Source organism: Dipodomys merriami, unplaced genomic scaffold (genome assembly GCF_024711535.1).
Source record: "Dipodomys merriami isolate MVZ:Mamm:240054 unplaced genomic scaffold, mDipMer1.0.p SCAF_121, whole genome shotgun sequence".
Lineage (NCBI taxonomy): Eukaryota > Metazoa > Chordata > Mammalia > Rodentia > Heteromyidae > Dipodomys > Dipodomys merriami.
Genome location: NW_027202505.1, coordinates 3,143,386 through 3,155,552, shown reverse-complemented (window position 1 = coordinate 3,155,552; position 12,167 = coordinate 3,143,386). Strand labels below are relative to the sequence as shown.

The window sequence follows — 12,167 nt, the reverse complement described above, 5'->3', positions numbered from 1 at the left end:
CTACTCACACCTCTATCTAGACTGAGGACTCCAAGCAGCAGATCTTCCCTGATGACAGCGTTTACATCTATGGCCCACAGCTCTACACAGATGCCAGAGGGGAAAACCAACTCCTGATACCCCAGCTGCCCTGTTCTTCCCTGTACCAGACTCCATCAATGGCAGCAACCCTTGACTTGGGGAAACCTCAGCCTCAGCATGGTCCTGAGTGCCTCTCTTCACTCAACCTTTATAGCCCAGGGTCAAGAGCAGCCTGTGGGCTCTGGCTTCAAGGCATCACTAGAACTTACACCCCATTCCCTCCCCAGGGCCAGACACCGCATTGCTCTATGGGAAGAGCTTCACTAGTTTTATGAGTTGCTGCATCTCCAGTGTCTAAATGAGAGCTCCATGCATAACAGACCATCAGAAAATATTTGTTGATTTATTATTATTATTATTATTATTTGGATGAGGGGATAAGCTTAGGGCCTTGATTTGCCAGGCAGGCATTCTATTATACAAGCCACACCCCCAACCCTTTTCATTTTTGCTGTTTTTATAATAGGGCCTTGAATTTATGCCTGGACTAGCCTGAATCACAATCCTTCTATTTACACTGGAATGACAAGTACATACCATTATACCCAGCTTTCTCCCTTGAGTTAAGATCTAACAACTTCTTACCCAAGCTGATCATGAACTGTGATTCTTTTGGTCTCTATCTCGTAAATAGCTAGGGTTATATACATAAGCCACCACACCAGGCATTACTTTTTTTTTCTTTTTTGAGGCAGAATCTTGCTATGTAGCAAGACTGGCTTTGAACTCAAGAGCCTCATGCCTTGTCCCCCACCCCAGTGCTGGGATTATAAGTTTGTATCTCCTTGCCTGGCTTGATTAAGTCATTGAGTGCGCTAGGGGCTTTTATCTACACAAGACAAAAATCAACTTCTCAAATCATTTCACAGCTATGGAAATGATAAACACAGACTCTGTGAATATCCAGAACATTCCAGGAAATTGTAAGTGGGAAAGTACCATGCAGAGAAGGGAAACTGTCCAAGACTGAACTCTATCTAATGTTAGTGAGCCAGACACTCAGATCCTGTCCACTACTCCAATTTATCAAGTAGTGGATGAACGGAATGTGCCAGCTATTGCTTTGGGAGAGCAAAGCAGGTAAATTTCACAGTAGAAAGATGCAAGAAATGAAATACATGTAGGTATGCACATGTGTGCACGCCATGCACACACACACACACACACACACACACACACACACACACACACACACACACACACACACAAGCATGTGACAAGAAAGCTAGTTCCTAGAATAAGAAGCAGCAGAAAGCCCTCTGAGGTTGGAGGAAGCAGTGACCTGGATGAAGTAAGGAGAGACTTTTATCAAAACATAGAAGAATCAAGACCTCAAGGGAATAAGCCTGCTATGTCTGGGGAAAGAGTAAGAAAGTCAGGGGTCTGAAACCTAGAGAATTAAGAGGAGAGGTTTCAGAACTGAGGTCAAAGATGAAAAAGAATGCCTGCAGGACTTGTGGTTGGAGATCTTTGAATTTTACTCAGACTAAGAGGTAAGGAGCCATTGGTAGCTGGGAGGAAAAAAATGATTTGTAGATTAGAACAGAGAGACCTGATCTGATTTGGCTCGTTTGGCTGCTGCGTGGAAAAAGGCCTGAAAAGGGCAAGAAGGATAAAGGGAATACGTTTGGATACTTGAGATGGTTACTTTAATGTGTCATCTGGCCTGGTTGCTTAGTCAAATACCTGATATGGCTATGAAAATAGCGTTTTAGCTGTGACTAACATACGTACTCAGTAGGGTTCAAGTAAAGCAGATTTCCCTGTGTAGTGTGTAGGTGGGCCTCATCCAGTTGGTGGACTTAAGAGCAAGGACTGAGGTTTGCTAAAGGAGGCTTTGCCTCAAGACTACAACTTAGAAACTCTCAGAGTTTCCCACCTGCTGCCCTGGCCTGCAGATGTGTGAATCAACACTGTGCTTCATGTAGGATCCTTAGGATGGAGAAGACTTCTCCAATGCTTAGGAGAGAGAGTGTAAGATGGAAATGGAGATTTGACAATTTATGGGTTCTGGGGGTACATGGAAGCCCCAGGGGCTACACACAGGGAGACCAGGTTATTCCCAGAGCAGGAGGGAGGAAGACAACAGGCCAATGTCTTTATTGGGTCCTGAGTGTTATCCAAACAAGTTTCCCATGAATCTTGTGTTGGTGTTGTTTGAACCCAGGACTTCTGAAAAGCACTCTACCACTTGAGCCATTCTGTTTCAGAGATAAGAACTAATTAACTATCCAGGATGGCCCACAACTTGCGGTCTTCCTCCCTCTGCCTTCTAAGTAGCTGTGCTTACAGGTGTATACTGTCATATCTCACTAAGATTTTAGTTTGTGTGTTTAAAGTAAGCCAGCACAAGTTCCAGGAGGTCACACTATGACAAAATGGTTACTGTGACACTTCTGCATCACCCATACAGAGGTTGAGTGGGTAGGCCGTATCTAGCCACCCCATTGGGAGCTGTTATATAATGTAGGTAGTCTGGATTCATTACATTGAAGTATCCAGGCTGACGCAGCCCTGCCTCTGATGTAAGAAAATCCGACATGAATTTAAAGTAGATGTGAGGGCAACATAAAATGATACAAATTCACTACAGATGGCAATATCAACTCTTACCTGAACTTCCAGCCTGTCAATCAACCCTATGGATTTTGGAGGCAACAACATGCCAGCTAATTCCTCCAAGTCAAACTACACAGGTTGAGGGATGATGGATAAGTTGCTGGATAGGTAGGTAGATTGATGGATAGATGGAAGGATGGATGGATAGATAGATGGATAGACGGAAGGATACTTACATACATACATACATACATACATACATACATACATACATACATACATACATAGATTGATTGATTGATTGGTGAGAAATCTCTGGAGAACTCTATGTAGTATAGGCCATCGCAGCCATCCATCTCACTGATGCTGAGTTTGGGCCATGAGGGAGAGGGTGGCACATGGCGGGTTGGAATCCAGAAATGTTTTAATAGAGCCCACTGAACCCACTAGTGAACTGAATTTGACAAATAAAAGAAAGAGCTGCATCAAGAATGACTGACTTGGGGCTGGGAAGGTGGCTCAGTGGTAGAGCGCTTGCCTTGCATGCCTGAGGCCCTGGGTTCGATTCCTCAGCACCACATAAGCAAAAAGAAAAAAGCCGGAAGTGGCGCTGTGGTTCAAGTGGTAGAGCGCTAGCCTTGAGCTGAAGAGCTGAGGGACAGCGCCCAGGCCCAGAGTTCAGGCCCCATGAACCGGACCCCCCCCGAAAAAAAGAATGACTCCCAGAGTCCCACAGAGGCCACGTATAACCCCCCTTACCACCTTCACAGGTGAGAAGCTCCCAGCTTGGCCTGACAGCCCCTCCCCACCTACGTGTGTAAAGAAGCAAGTCACCTGATAGCACTCATAGAGGTCAGCGGGCTGGAGGGGTGCAGCTGGCTGTTTTTGATGGATGGCGGGTCATTCGTAAGAGATTCGAGGGAGATAGGTTAGACATATTAATTTGTCTTGTCAGACAGATGAGGAAGTTGTGTCTCATTCCCAGGGGAAGGCTGACACGTGAGGGGCCCTGGCTGGAGGAGCCAGATTGCAGAGAAGGGGTGGAAACCATAGCCATTGGCTCCAAACCCCTCAGGCTTGATCCTTGTCCCTCAGCCTGGGGGGGGGGGTCAGTGGGCTGAGCTTGTTCTGATACACAGAGCAGAGTCGTGGAGACCAGTCACCTTCCTACAATGACGGAGCCTACATCACCTGACTGACGTCATAGAGATCATCAAATCCAGCTCTGACAGAATGGCAGTGAGGCCAGCCCGAGCAGCCTGGAAGTCAGAGCTGTTCCAGCTGTAGGTGCAGGGACAGGGCTTGTGTGGGAATGTCCCACAGGCAGAGAAGCCACCGGACTGCAGGTCCTCTGGGCTATGCTGGGCAATCGCTCCATCTAGAGACAGGGAGTTACCGAGCCCTAGAACAGAGAGGTTGCTCAGATCTTCCTCACCGTATCCATCATGAGGCTGTTCATTATGCTTTCCATTCCACTGATGAAGAATCAGAGGCTCACACAAGTCAGTCATGTATTCAAGGTCACACAGAGGTGACCTGTGTCCTTTTCCCATAGCAGGCTGAGCAGGGGTGAGAATTTTGAGTAGAACCCTGGCCATGGCCCCACTCCTACTCCTATAGGGCCTCTCTGGGCCTGGGGTACCTCGTCCTTACAGCAGAGCAAGCACTATCCCCATCCCGTGGGGTGGAGTGAGAGCACTGTGCCAGCTGGTAGAATTCAAGACATGAGCGCGAGCATAACAGGATGTTTACGATCAGCCTCCCGATGAGAGGTAAGCAAGAGTCCATCAATATCTTCAGGTCCAAAAAGTAAAGGCTGAAGATCTAGGAAATACCAAAGTTCACTGGAGCTTTCTTCCATTTCATTGCTAGATAAGAGAGGAGAGAGAAGATGGCAGGAGTGGGGAGAGGGAGCAAACTGGGAGCGGGCACTTCCAGCAAGTGAACTGCATCTGTGAAAACAGGAAATGGGATCAGGCAGGTGAAGAGGAGGTGGGTGCAATGCAGCAGGAAGACATCTGAACTGGAGCAGCACCTTAGATGTCCAGATGAGCCATGTGAACTTCCACTCAACGTTATGCAGGAGGTATGTTCCTGCTTGCCACATACTTGAGTCTTTGCATAACAGTGTTAAGACCTGGCACAAGCACCATTTATAACCACCTTGCTAGGCTGTGGTGATAGCACCTTCTAGACTTTGCTCTCTTCTCTCTGACCTGTCCCTCAACCCTGGAGGTGGTGCACTCTGCCTCGCCTGGAGGGTAGCTGTGCTCATGGGAGCTCGGGTGGGCCAGGGCCCCATTGCTCCCGTTGCAACCTTAGGCTGTGTATCTGTGATGAAGGACGATTGTCTTGGTATGGCATGTCCAAGGTGACACCACTGCAGCAAAACTAGAATTTGAACCCACCTCATTCTCTTCAAGACTGGTGCTTTTAAAATCAAGAACTCTAATAACAACAGATGCTGGAGGGGATGTGGACAGAAGGGAACCTTACTGCATTGTTGGTGGGAGTGTAAACTTGTTCAACCACTTTGGAAAGCAGAATGGAGGTTCCTCAAGACTTCACATAGAGCTCCCCTATGACCCAGCAATCCCACTTTTGGGCATTTACCCAAATGTTTACAAACAAGACCACACTAAAGCTACCAGCACAACTATGTTTATTGCAGCATTATTTACCATAGCTAAGATATGGAACCAACCCAGATGCCCCTCAGTAGATGAATGGATCAAGAAAATGTGGTATATATACACAATGGAATTCTATGCCTCCATCAGAAAGAATGACATTGCCCCATTTGTTAGGAAATGGAAAGGCTTGGAAAAAATTATATTCAGTGAAGTAAGCCAGGCCCAAAGAAACATAGGTCCCATGGTTTCCCTTATTTGCAATATCTAGTATATGTATGAGTCAAGCGGAAAATGTCAGATAATGTGATGTCAGGAAAATGAACCCTTAGATATGTATTTAAGTGTTTTTTTCTTTCATGCATTTGTTTCTAACGCATGTATAAGATTAAAAAAAAAAGACTGGTGCTTTTTTTTTCTCTCCTTTCATGACGGCTTCTGAAAGACATACAGAGAATAGACGGGCTATGGCTGGGAAATGACAGGCAAAAGCCTGTCTGGTCAGTAGGATCGTCCTTTCAGGACCAGGGAGGATGGTTCCTGCCTACAAGCCCAGCTACTCAGGAGGTAGAGATTGGGATTGTAGTTTGAGGCCAGTCTAGATAAAAATTTAGACCCTATCTCAACAAACAAAACAAAACAAAAAATCTGGGTGTGGTGGATTTTACCTGGCATCCTGGCTCTATGGGAGGGTGAAGATCAAGGTCTAGGCTTTCCAGATCTTATCTGAAAAATAATTCCCAAAAGGGCTGGAGATATGGTTCAAGTAGTAAGCGCATATGCCTAGCAACATAAGGTTCTAAGTTCAAACCCCAGCAGAAGGAAGAAAGGTAGTCCCTTAAATCGTAAGTGGAATTGGGGAGTTGGTTCTTACAGAACTCTGTCATCAGCCCTCTGTCGGTATCTCATCTTTCACTTAGAGGGGAAAAAAAGCACAAACTGACCTGGGCCCGAAAAGTCATTTTACCTGTTAAAACTGCAAAATACTCTCCCTGCTTTTCTACTCCTGGAGGAGTTGTGAAGCAAAGGGGAAGTAGAGTGGTCCCAGCCCTTTGCACTTGACAATCACTACTATGTCCCAGGGTGCTGGCCTCCCTCCTCCTCCTCCTCCTCCTCCTCCTCCTCCTCCTCCTCCTCCTCCTCCTCCTCCTCCTCCTCCTCCTCCTCCTCCTCCTCCTCCCCCTCCCCCTCCTCCCCCTCCCCCTCCTCCCCTTCCCCCTCCCCCTCCCCCTCCCCCTCCCCCTCCCCCTCCCCCTCCCCCTCCCCCTCCCCCTCCTCCTCCTCCTCCTCCTCCTCCTCCTCCTCCTCCTCCTCCTCCTCCTCCTCTTCCTCCTTTTCTTTGCCCCTTCATGAGAACCAGCTCTGGGTTTGTCAGTAAGCCAGACTTCTGTCAGCTCCACCCAGCTAGCCAGTTAATGAGTGACCCAGGCTCTGGAGCCTGGCCTATAAGAAGCTGCTGGCTGGGAAGTCAGGTGGACAGCTGCTGCAGGAACACACAAGGAGCCATGATGGTGAGCAGGACTGTGTCAGGATGCCTGTGGGAGGTGGCTGTGATCCTCCTGTTGCTGCTGCAGAGCACACAGTCAGTCCACATCAAGGTGAGTCCCTCTGGCCAGCCCTCCTCCCCTACTCCCCCCGCCTTCCTGAGAGAGCCCTGAGATCAGCTCAACAGCTAGTCACAGCTCAAGTAGGAGACAGCCAGTGGGCAAAGGCTCTGGTGATGGAGAGGATGAGAAAGATCTGTTTATTCTGCTCTGCTCTCCAAAGCTGACACTGGGCACAAGGCTTAGACTGTGGAACAAGCTGTGGGCCCTGGGAAAAAACCCCTTTCATGCTCCCAGCTCTGTGCTCACCTACACATGGAAGAAGAATAATCTCAGAACAACTTCCCTGGCAGGGAATGGTGGGAAATGCTGCAGGATACACAAAAGAACTGGTTCCAGACAGATGTCACGGCATATGCAAAGGCCCAGTGTCCTTCTTGAGGCCCAGAGGCAGGAAGGAGCCATGAAAGAAGGCCTGCCTACCATGTTGTCTGGACACTGTCAGCCGCCCCAAACTCAGTGTGTCCTGGGAAGCCCAGCTGTGGCCCAGTGGTTTCATCCCTGAACCGGAAGGGTCCCCAGAGGCAGGGATGGAGGGAGGAGGGAAGATGGGGTTCCAGCAGTAGGTTGAGAGTCAACCTGGCCAGCTTGGAGCCACCATGTTGGCTAAGGGCACAGCCCATTGTCCTGTTGTTGGCAGGGAGCATGCATCATTGACACTAGGGCCTTGATCTGCAGGGCTCCATAGCACACCAAGATGTCTCACCTGCTCCTTACCCCTTATGGGCTGCCTAGGGGGTTGGCGGGAAGAGATTGATTTCCCTTCTTCCCTGCAGGTCACTCTTTCTGTGGCCTGGACAGGAAGGGTGCAGAGGACATGGGGCCCAGAACCCCTGGGTTTCATGACAGCGCCTGCTTGTGGCCTATGGCCTAATAGCCTCTATCTGCTCTGCTTCCTGCAGTACCAAGGCTTTCAGGTCCAGTTGGAATCAGTGAAGAAGCTGAGTCACCTGGAGGGGCAGCAGGCCAGTCTCCACCAGCAGGCCCAGAGACCCCTGCCTTCTATATGCTACCACCCAGCCCTACCCTCAGACCTCCTCCCCGTCTGTGCCTCCCAGGAAGCTGACAGCATCTTCAAGGCCTTGAGTATGTGCTGTGCCCAGTGGCTGTGCATAGGGAGGTTCAAAAGTCCCCCGGCCTTTCTCACCCCAGAGTTGCTCTGGTTTGAGCACAGTCATCAGACAGGAACCTCTTCATCTGGGGAAATCTCTCAACAACCTCACAGGTGGGAGGGGAACAGGTCCATAAACAAACAGGGAACCACAGAACACATGGGACACAGGCCTCACAGCCGCCATCTAATGAAGTGAGGGCCCCAAAGGCTTTCACAGGGGAAGTGACGGCTCAGGTGAGACTAGACCATGTGACAGAGCCTGGAAGCATGATGTAGGCCCTAGCAGGCATTATCCTTTGTCTATGCCTCCAGCAGGGTCCCTGTTGATCTGTCCACATAGCACAGAGCTGGAGATGGGGGTGCCCCATCCTCTCTAGGAAAGGGGGGCCATACCCTTTCACTCTTCTGTCTAAATCTTCCTGCCTCATACCTGCGAGGAAGACACCGGTTCCTCCTGGTCAGCCCACTCCCCCGCCCCCCCGTGGCCCGACCAGCAGCAAGCTGTGAGCATAGATCTCCCAGGTTTGGATTCCACTGACCATCTTTCTCCTACCCAGAAACCATTGCTTTCGATGACTGTGAGCTGTGTGTGAATGTCGCCTGTACTGGCTGCTGAGATGACCCTGGGTGTCCCTCACCTGCCCTGCGTGCCTGCTCCTCAGACCCCATCTCCTGCGCTGCTTTCCACCCCATCCATGCACAGCCAAAAGCTCCTGGCCACCATGTTCATCACCACCTCCCCAGGGTGGCTGGATCTGGGGCAAGGCGATGAGAAACAAAGGTGGAGGAGCCCCCAGACAGTCCTGCTCCAGAATAAAGCTTCTATCCAGAGTCAAGTGTCTGTTTGTCCATTCACAGGCACCGGGGGCAGAGTATCTTGGGAAGCTGGGTGGGTTGAGAAGGAAGGCTGGGATTCCCCTGAAGTTTCCAAGATCTGGGGACCTGGTTCATGACACTCCAATTTTGTAGATGAGAGAGCTGGGGTTCTGGCAAGAGAATCATCCAAACCACAGAAAAATCCAGACTTGTGAGCTCCAGGACCCTTACTTAGCTTGGAGCTGGCAGGGGAGGCGAGGAGCAGGGGCGGGGGACAGGCTAGGGGATGGAATCTCCTGCTACCTTTCCTTGGCAAACATCAAGGTTAACTGTCCCCACCCCTTTGTGTTCTTCCTCTCTCCCTGAGCTCTTGCTGTGCCCTCAGCCTCCTAAGGCTCCATTCTGGAGTCTTTCCATCCCTCCTTCTCTCCTGCCTGGTGGTCTTGGGGAGTTTGAAGCACAATCAACCTTTCTGAGCACTTGCTGTAGAGCCCAGGCACCATTCTAAACATGTGACAGAGGAAATTCCCCAAGTCCTGACCACCCGAAGAACTCGGTATTTCGGTTATTCTTATCTCCTTTACAAATAAAGAGAATCCATAAGAGAGAGAAACACTTAACTCGGACAGTCAAGTGGGTCCCCCCAGGATGTCCAGACCATAGTCCATGTCCAATCATCCCATCCCTGCCATTCTGTGTCAGTGGCCCTGATGGCAGGGCTCAGGGCAGCCACCACGTCCTTGGAGCAGCCTTCAGCCTTGGAGGTTTTTTTTTTGTTTTTGTCAGTCGTGGGGCTTGAACTCTGGGCCTGGGCGCTGTCCCTCAGCTCTTCAGTTCAAGGCTAGCATTCTACCACTTGAGCCACAGCATCACTTCCGATTTCCAGGTTTATTGGAGAGAAGAGTCTCACAGACTTTCCTGCCCAGGCGGGCTTTGAACCTCGATCCTCAGATCTCAGCCTCCTGAGTGGCTAGGATTACAGGTATGAGCCACCAGCCAGGCTTGGAGTTTTTGAGAACACTGTCTTTCCACAGAGCGAACTCCTACTGGGCCATCATGCTGGGCAACCAGAATGAGGAGAGAGGGATGCAAGAGGTCCTTGCATCTGAAAGTTCCCTAGGGCCATAGTGGAGCCTGGGTAGCTGCCTGGATTGACTGCCCAGTTTAGCTAGTGAGGCTCACAGCCTCTTCCTCCCCCTCCCTCAAAGATGCTGGCTGGGACTCTGCCAGGCCTGCTATAGCTCTCTTGGATGCTACTGCTCACTTTCTACTGCTACTGAGGCCAGACTAGAGCTTTCTTCATGGGCACTTCTCTGATGGGGCTCATTGACCTGTTGTGACTCCCCAGTGCCATCTATCTCTCAAGTCTAACATGACCCCAAGCACCAACCTGATGCACCACTCACTGCCCCTTACAGCTGCACTGTGCAGCCTCTTGGTAGAGACAGCATGGGGAACTGACACTGCAGGAGCACTGACCACATGCAGCCGGGCTGCTGTGCCATTGTCCCCAAACAGAGGAGCAGTGGCCCTACAGGGTTCAGGGCAGCTTTATTGTTGTTTTTTGGTTTTTGTTTTTTTTTTTTTAACTTCCTCTTTGTCCTCACTTTTCTTCCTTCTCTTCCAGTTGCTCTTCCTCTCTTCTTCTTCCTTCTTCTCTTCCTTCCTTCCCTCCCTCCCTCCATTCTCTCCCTTCCTTCCTTCCTTCCTCCTTCCTTCCTTCTTTCTTTTCTTTTCTTTTTTTTTTTTGGGGGGGGGTCCGGTTGTAGAGCCTGAACTCTGGGCCTGGGCACTGTCCCTCAGCTCTTCAGCTCAAGGCTAGCGCTCTACCACTTGAGCCACAGCGCCACTTCTGGCTTTTTTCTTTTTGCTTATGTGGTACTGAGGAATCAAACCCAGGGCCTCATGCATGCAAGGCAAGCGCTCTACCACTGAGCCACCTTCCCAGCCCCATTTTCTTTTCTTTTCTTCCCTTGTGCTAGTCCTGGAGCTTGAACTCAGAGTCTGGGCATTGTCCCTGAGATATTTTGCTCAAGCCTAGTGCTCTACCTCTTGAGCCACTTTCAGCTGCTTTCTTTTTTTCTTTCCTTCTTTCTCTCCTTTCCTCTTTCCCTTCCTTCCTTCTTTCCTTCCTTCCATCCTTCCTCTTCCTCCTTCTCCCTCCTCTTCCTCCTCCTTCTTGTTCTCCTCCTTCTCCTCCTTCTCCAACTTCTCCTTCTCCTCCTTTTTTAGTTAATTGGAGATAAGAGTATCATGGACTTTTCCTCCCAGGCTGGCTTTGAACTATGATCTCAGCCTCCCTATTAGCTAGGATTACAGGCATAAACCAGAGGTGCCCTGCCTTCTTCCTCTTTTGTCTGGGGGGCGGGGGGGCGGGTCGGTCGTGGGGCCTGAACTCTGGGCCTGGGTGCTGTCCCTCAGCTCTTCAGCTCAAGTAGAGCACCCTACCATTTGAGCCACAGCATCACTTCTGGCTTTTTTTCTTTTTGCTTATGTGGTGCTGAGGAATCGAACCCAGGGCCTCAGGCATGCAAAGCAACCACTCTACCACTGAGCCACCTTCCCAGCCCTTCCTCTTTTCTCTCCATTTGCTCCCCCACCTCCAGTTGCTACCTTCTATTATCTGAATAGATAATAGAATAATTAGATGGTTTAGATTCCACCAATAACTAGGGTTGTCTTCCTGTACCTGGCTTATTCACTTAGCACAATGTCCTCCTAGTTCATCTACCTGATCAAAGATGACAGGATTCCCCTCTTTTGAAGAGGAAAGTATTCTCTTGTATAATTAAGGTTATCTTCTTCACTCCATGCTTTAGTTATACATGGATGCCTTAGTAATACTGCAATGAGCACGGCAGGGAACCTATCTCTCAATACACTTCATATCATTTGGATGAATAACCAGAGGTGGACTTGTTGGATCATATGGTAGATCTAATTTTAATTAGAGGGAGGCTTGTCTATGCTGTGCTCCATATTGGCTGCAATAATTTATATTCTACCAAAAGCACGTACTATTTCCCTTTCTTTACATCCTTGCTAATATTCTTCTTCTTCTAAGAGACCCCTTAGAAGAGATGTAAAGTGACGTGTCATCATGGTTTTAATATGCATTTTCCCAGTGTGTGTCAAAAGAAAAACTTCTCAGGCCCTTTGCCTGCTTTAACATTGGGTTGTTTTCTTGCTGCTGAGTTACTCAGGTTCTTAACTATGGTGAATATTAAGCCTTCATCAGATATGTATGCTCCATTAACATTTCTCTCATTCTATAGGTTGTCTCTTTATTCCGCCGATTATTTCCTTAGCCATGCAAATGTTTTTCAGTTTGATGCATTCCCCCTTGTCTATTTTTGTTACTTG

At 49.2% G+C, this 12,167-nt stretch overlaps 1 protein-coding gene across 1 annotated transcript; it reads left to right on the top strand.

The window, feature by feature from the left end:
• The first annotated feature begins 6,761 nt into the window (after nucleotides 1-6,761).
• Nucleotides 6,762-8,817, top strand: Guca2b (guanylate cyclase activator 2B). The gene is made up of 3 exons (XM_070017004.1): nucleotides 6,762-6,868; nucleotides 7,777-7,960; nucleotides 8,546-8,817. Exons 1-3 carry the CDS (start codon nucleotides 6,776-6,778, stop codon nucleotides 8,602-8,604), a joined length of 336 nt encoding a protein of 111 aa, XP_069873105.1. The 5' UTR covers nucleotides 6,762-6,775; the 3' UTR covers nucleotides 8,605-8,817.
• The last annotated feature ends 3,350 nt before the right edge of the window (nucleotides 8,818-12,167 follow it).